Source organism: Saccostrea cucullata, unplaced genomic scaffold (genome assembly GCF_032062105.1).
Source record: "Saccostrea cucullata isolate Sc308-1 unplaced genomic scaffold, CSIRO_AGI_Scuc_v1 ctg717, whole genome shotgun sequence".
Lineage (NCBI taxonomy): Eukaryota > Metazoa > Mollusca > Bivalvia > Ostreida > Ostreidae > Saccostrea > Saccostrea cuccullata.
Genome location: NW_026918951.1, coordinates 1 through 6,715, shown reverse-complemented (window position 1 = coordinate 6,715; position 6,715 = coordinate 1). Strand labels below are relative to the sequence as shown.

At 34.8% G+C, this 6,715-nt stretch overlaps 1 protein-coding gene across 1 annotated transcript; it reads right to left on the bottom strand.

Moving 5' to 3' along the window:
- Window positions 1–3,919, bottom strand: LOC134276252 (autophagy-related protein 2 homolog B-like). Its single transcript, XM_062758515.1, has 10 exons — window positions 3,777–3,919; window positions 3,371–3,538; window positions 3,172–3,273; window positions 2,569–2,873; window positions 2,109–2,181; window positions 1,869–1,951; window positions 1,569–1,690; window positions 1,262–1,416; window positions 952–1,080; window positions 1–800 (listed from the first exon to the last, which is right to left on the bottom strand). The coding sequence occupies exons 1-10, from the start codon at window positions 3,795–3,797 to the stop codon at window positions 570–572; spliced, it is 1,389 nt and encodes a 462-aa protein (XP_062614499.1). The 5' UTR covers window positions 3,798–3,919; the 3' UTR covers window positions 1–569.
- Between the last annotated feature and the right edge of the window lie 2,796 nt (window positions 3,920–6,715).

Here is a 6,715-nt window from a genome sequence, read left to right as displayed (position 1 = left end):
CTATAAAGTACAGTACTGTAGAAAAATCAAACTTATGAAAAGTACAGTGTATCATATGCTATATCTCACTGATAATGTCAACACATAGATTTAGAATGATTCATTCTTTTTTAACAATAAAAACTGTCAAAATATAAATGCATTCATTTTATATAAATTGAACTCAATGACTCAGTAAAGATTAATTTTCACTTGTATCATACACACATGTACATTTAAATACGAGATCCTATTATTCTGCACTGCATAAATATTATATTACCACCAAGTGTACTAGATTTATAAAAACACAATTATGCTTATTTATTCCAAGCAAAAAAGCTTTATATATTGATTGAATACAACAAGGATGGAAGCCATTTACCAGTACTGCACAAGTAAATCTATACCCACCTCTAAGTACACATGTATTACATGTATAAGTTTAATTCAACAGAGTCACAAAGGTAAAATGCAAAGGAAAACTGTTAATATTGCACATAGGAACAGATGAATACAGTCATTCGTGTTGTTTTTCTTTGTGGCCCAGTCACTTTTCCTGATTACTACTTTGCAGTCTTATCTAGTCCTCAAGTCTGGTTCTCTTTCCACTTTTCTTCGTCCTCTTTACGAGCATCTGGTTGCAGCTGATTCCGCATGCCTCCAAGGACATTGGACGTGGCCTCTGTTGCTATGATGACAGGTGAGAGAACTGTGGGAGGAACCAGTCTAATGGCTGCCCCCACTGCTCCTGTCATACCTTTTTGTTGATGCTCCTTTGTTGCCACCTCCACAATGTTGTATGCTGTGTTGCTGAATCCCTGCAAAAAAGACATTTCAAATTTATTAGACATCTACTCAGTGATGTATTCTGAGCCCATTTATTAAAGAACAAGACTATAGAACATTAATTCATTTGGCATTATAATTTTCTTTCATTAGAAATAAATACATCTACTGATATATCTTTACCTCTGTGATAGCAATGTAAGCATTTTCAACCCCTTCTCTCATATCAGCAGGTGGACCTCGTAACCGACGACGCTGAACTCGACACCCAGGGCCAGGGGTCACCATGTCATAGGTCACCTCAGCAACATACTGTAAAATCACAACAATGCTCACTTGACAAAAATTTTATTTAAAAAATTCCACCTCTTTCTTCATCAGTACAAACAAATTGGATTTGTTTATGAATGTGTATGCTTGTCTTTATCAGTGAAGGATCTATTCAAAAGCATAATTAAACAAATTATACAAAATGAATTGTATACATTGATACCTGCACGGACTGGACCACTCGATTGGTCAGTTCTAACATAGCCATGGCAGTAGAGGTGGAGAAAGAGGTTGCCCCTCTCTGGAACCCCCGGACTATTCTGCCATCTTTCTTGTACTGCTCTACAGGCAGCCAAAAAAGATCCCTGATGCCTTGACCTAAAACAATGAATTAAGCAATTTTTATATGTACATCTCTTTTAGAGTATATTAGTATCCAATGCTTATTTTCTCAATGCCAACAACAACTTTACAATTAACAGTAGGTACTGATGTTGTGGGTATTCTATTTGATCACAAATCAAAAATACCTAATTGTACAAAAGAATGCATTGGTCCTACTCCTCCCAGAATGCTTGGAAGCTGAGATTTTAAGATGTCTGTAATCCACTCATTAACACAGTAAGCCTGCAGCTTGTCTAGGCCCAGGAGGCTGAAAAATACATGTTCCATTCATTAGAAGAATATGTATACTGGCACATGGACTTCCGGATTTTACTGATGCTCCATGGGCCGATTTCACTCAAACAGCATGAAATCTTAAGTTGTGATTTAAGCCACAATTCTGTATCAGGAATTTTTTTTTTATTTTCACTGCAAGAGATCCTTACCCATGCTTATAATTCAGTCTCTTTAGTTTTAACTCAGAACAGTTCAAATTAGCTAATCCCACCAGTACACCTGCTAAGGTTCCCTGAAAATATAAAATCACCATTGTACACATAGTTCAACCTCTCAAGAACATGTTGAGAGAGAATCCATGGCTTAATACATGTTCTTTATTGTACACATAGTTATACATCTCTAGAATTCAGATCAGACAACAAGGTGAGAGAGAATCTTTGACTTACATGTTCCCTATCTACCCACTTCTTTCCATGGTAGTCAAGGCGAATTGGCACATCAGGAGAAAAAATAAAATTTCTGAAAATGAGAGGAAATCTGAAATGTGGTGCAGGTTTTTCTTTTCAAATCTTATAAAATTTGAGGCAGGGTACTCTAAGTGTTGTGGAAAGAATAGAAATACGTCTTGATCGTATAGTGGTTTATTTTAGACTTGTTGTTAAGTATAGAAACGTAACGTAAGGTATTATGACGTAACAATAACGTTAATGTTACATAAACTCACGGATAATCCATGACACTAAGTATTAGTAATATTTTTCCAAAAATATGCATGCTTAATTGAATTAACCAGTATGTAAAATGTGATCTATCCCAAAATTAATTCTTTTACATTTCTTTAGATGAACATTTAGATATCAAAAGAAGAAGCTCTGCAAGATATACATGTACTATACTACTCCTTACTTGATAAATACTGGCTGAGATTGCTCTGTACCATCCTGGTCACTACTGGCCCCAGAAGTACCGGAGGACATGGAAGCCTGACTGGCCATGCTCTGCTGCATCTCGTCAAATTTCATCAGTAATTCCTGATTATTCCCCACCTCCCCAGGAATGTCAGGCTGACCAACAGTTATCACAGGAGCTGGGGCACCAACACTGCCCCCAGACACTGGCCTTGACCTTGGTTTGGGGTCAGGGTCACTTGGATTGTCCAGATTACCCCCTGTAATTTCTGTGAAGAATTTCTTTAGGAAGAACAGCGAGTCCTAAAAGATAAATAATTATAGATACTGAGAACGAATCAAACACAGTAAATTGACTTCAACAGATTTTAAGCTAGAGATGTAGGGAATGTTTTGGTGATTATTTCTGTTAAAAACAATGGACTTTTACTTTTATGTTCATACTACGGTAAATAGCTGGTATTAGGGAGGGACAGAGAGCATACAAATGAAAACGTCAATTTCCTAAGCATTCCAATACTGGTAAAACAATGTCTTTATTCTGAAAATTTGATGAGATTGCTAGTAATCAATGGAAATCTTTTACTGAAAGAATCTTCACCTGATCAATGTTGAGCCTGAGTGGCTGTAGAGACACCCGTAATGAACACTCCTCTGTCTTCACACTGGGATCTGGTCTCTTGTGTACTGCTTTAACATACACCTAAACAAAAGCATAAACATTCGACCTTGTGAATGTTGTTAGTGAATGCCAAAAATTCCTTAATTTGAAAAAAATAATATTTCTTGGAAGTGCTAACCATATTAGAATTGGTTTGTTTTGGCATGTGTTCTGAGGAATACTGATACAGGAACTTATTGATTTTGGAGTCGGCCAGTCTGTCCCTGATCTCTACATCACTGATAACAAGCACCTGTCGTGAGGCCTGCTCTGTGTGACTGGGGTAGGTCTCGTGCTGGAATCGCACCTGAAATTAAAATTACAGAAAATTGCCAAATTTAACATGTCCCAGAGATTTTTATCATTTCTATTTGCATGTAACTACATTTGTACTGCTAAAAATTTACAGTTTGCAGAAATCTTGCTGGAGCTTTAAGTGACAAGTTACCCATTTATGGCAGCAAACAACAGTACACAATTTTAAAAGAAACTTTAGGGCTAAAGTGAAACTAAGTTAGTTATATCTATAATTTAACAGGTTCTACCTTGGTCAACTGAAGCTCCATCAGTGTATTGTGGTCCCTCCCCACTCCTCCCCGATGTTGCCATGGGATACGGTCCACTGATGACCCTTTGGAGGTAAATCTTATTGAAGGTTCTGTCACATAGTCTCTGTAATTATAAAACAAAAGAGTTTAACCATTTTTAAAACATATAAAAAACATGTATGTACATTTTTTTTTCAAAGAATACAAATGCACAGGGTTCAAATCTTCTGAAACTTCGAAAGTTAATCTACAATTTGTATTGACTTTCAGCATGATTTTTTATTTACTTACTAAAACCACAATTGTAAATTAAACTGCCTATGAGTACAATTAAATCTTAAAGTATTTATCCATGTTAAACAGCAGAAAACTTTAAGTCTTTGTATAATATTTATTTCATAATTACTAGTAATATGAAAGACATTACATAAGTTAACATATAAAAGTATAGGATTACAAGAGATGTTTGTAAAACACTTATGCCCCCTCCCCCAAATACTGTAAAATCACAAATTTTCGTGGGGTCAAATTTTCAAGGTTTGCGAAAAAATATTGGTTTGTGGGGATTTGATTTCGTAGTTGGAGAAATGTTTAGTAATAATGCAATTGAAATTTTACATTTTGTGGTGCCTATAGGAATGCCATGAGGGATTGAAACTAGTAAGAATATACATTACTTACTTTTCTTCTTTTTGGATGACATTTTGCATTTAAATTCTTATTGAATGGCCCTCTATTTAGACAAAATTGTCAATAACTTGATCTTTTTGTGTCTTTAACACATTTTAACAATGGCGATTAAAATATGCACATTAAACAAATCGCACAAACTGTTCCATGACAGACAAAAAAGAAAAGCTTGAAATCATATAAATTTCTTTCTTTCTTTTTTGTGTGTGAGTGTTTATGCTAGCACATACACTTCATAATTCAAATACACATGTATATGCCTATGTGTCAAGTCTATAAGATTTACACATATATAAAACACACAAAACTGAAAACTAAACAGTTCAAAGTGATAAAAATTCAAATCTCCATTAGATATAGACCAGGTAAAACTAACCAAACAAGTATATAGATAACACAGGTGGGTGGATCATGTATCCTTAGTACCGGTACACAGAAAGTGGAGGCCAATACTGTCTTGCATCAGGTAACGTTTATTTTACTCTTAATTTTTACTATATGCTCATACTTATAAATATTGTTCTAGAGCAGGCCTGCACTCTATCATTTTAATAATAAAAATTTAGCAAATTTTGTCCATTATTTCTCTTTTTCTGAAAAAAATACCAAATCCAAATAGTTTGTGACCTCACAAAAACAAAAATTGTCAACATTAAACCTACTTTAAAACTATAATATTTTTTGTTTAAAATCTATCTTAATTTATACAATTTAACATATATTAAGAAATTTTCAAAATTTGACTTTCGCTGGGGCAAAAATATGCAATACACCACAAAGAATTCTCTAAAGCAGTGCAAACATGGACTTCAAAAATATAAGAGGTGGGATCATGTACCATGGAGTAGTGAATGTGCTGTCACGCTTTCCGGATATCTTGTTTCCGCCAAGACCGGTCTTGTTATATACGTCTGGGATTCAGCATGGCCGGAGCTGGTGCAAATGTGGGTTGTGTTAACCCTTGTTGTTTTTTGATGTTTTGATACCTGTGAGGTGCCACAGCGATGTGAGTGTTAATATGTGCATATGTCTAATGTGTTAAACAACCTTTTTCATATTTTGCAATGATATTTTCCATGTGTTTAAATCTGTTGTCATTTTTGATAGAGAAATTTCTGTCTGATTATTTGTTCTTGTTTACCATTGATCTTAAGCCAAGTCTTTGTGTTTATACAGTGTTTGCATCTATTGTCAAAATTCTTCTAAGTAATTTAGGCCTGTATTTCGTAGTGTATTCAAAATTGATGAGGTCATTTTTGTGAAATTATGAGTGAATATTATTTGTAGAGAAAGCTAGAAATTTATTGTCTATTTCAATTTTATTTTCAGTCATTTACCTCTTGTGAAGCCATTATCATAATAAAGTCTTCAACACTACACATGGTTTCGAGGTCATTAATCCGCAGTTGCACCAGTCTGGGACTGAGACTGCACAGTAAATGAATCGCTTCTACACGGATCAGGATCATTCTACCTGAGGCTGGGCCTACCATTCCGACTCCCCTTGACAGTGGCGTGCGGACTATACCTACCTGGAGAGGCATCCAATCCTGTCGGTTGCGTGGGACATTGCGTTACATGTCGAACATTCTGTATACATTCCGTTGCATGTAGAACATTCCATTATATAGTACAATATTCTTGGACATGAACTATTGTCATGTATAACTGTTAATATTTAGTGGCTTTATGCATTTTCAATTGTACGTATATGGTCAAACAACTTGGTGCTACAGGAATGTGATATGTCAATAAGTAGGATTGCATTTTTCTTAAGCATGCTGTGAAAATTTGTGCTGTAACTATGTAGCAAAATAATGCTTGAGTAGATATTTGAATTTTATCTTGCTGCAAATTTGACGACAAACATTTTTCTGTCAACTGTCAATGTCACACTTGTGTACTGTGAAAGAAAATTTATTTTTTCAATTGTACATGTGTACAGCATTTGAAACATTATTGTGTGTACTCTGAAATGTTTATGCTCATTTAGAAGGGTGGTCATTTTTCGTATGTATAGATTACATCATTTAATTAATATTGAAATGCAAAGATAAGTGTATTACATTGACACAAAATGGCTGATAAAGACAGTAGTACTATAAGCAGTATTAAAGTAGAGGATCATGATGAACTTCAGGGCAAAAGTAGAATTAAAACAAAAACAGAAAAATGCCAAGCCCTATATGAGGACACTGTTAGGAAATATCTTAATAATTGTGACGCTATTTGGTCTGACATTGAAG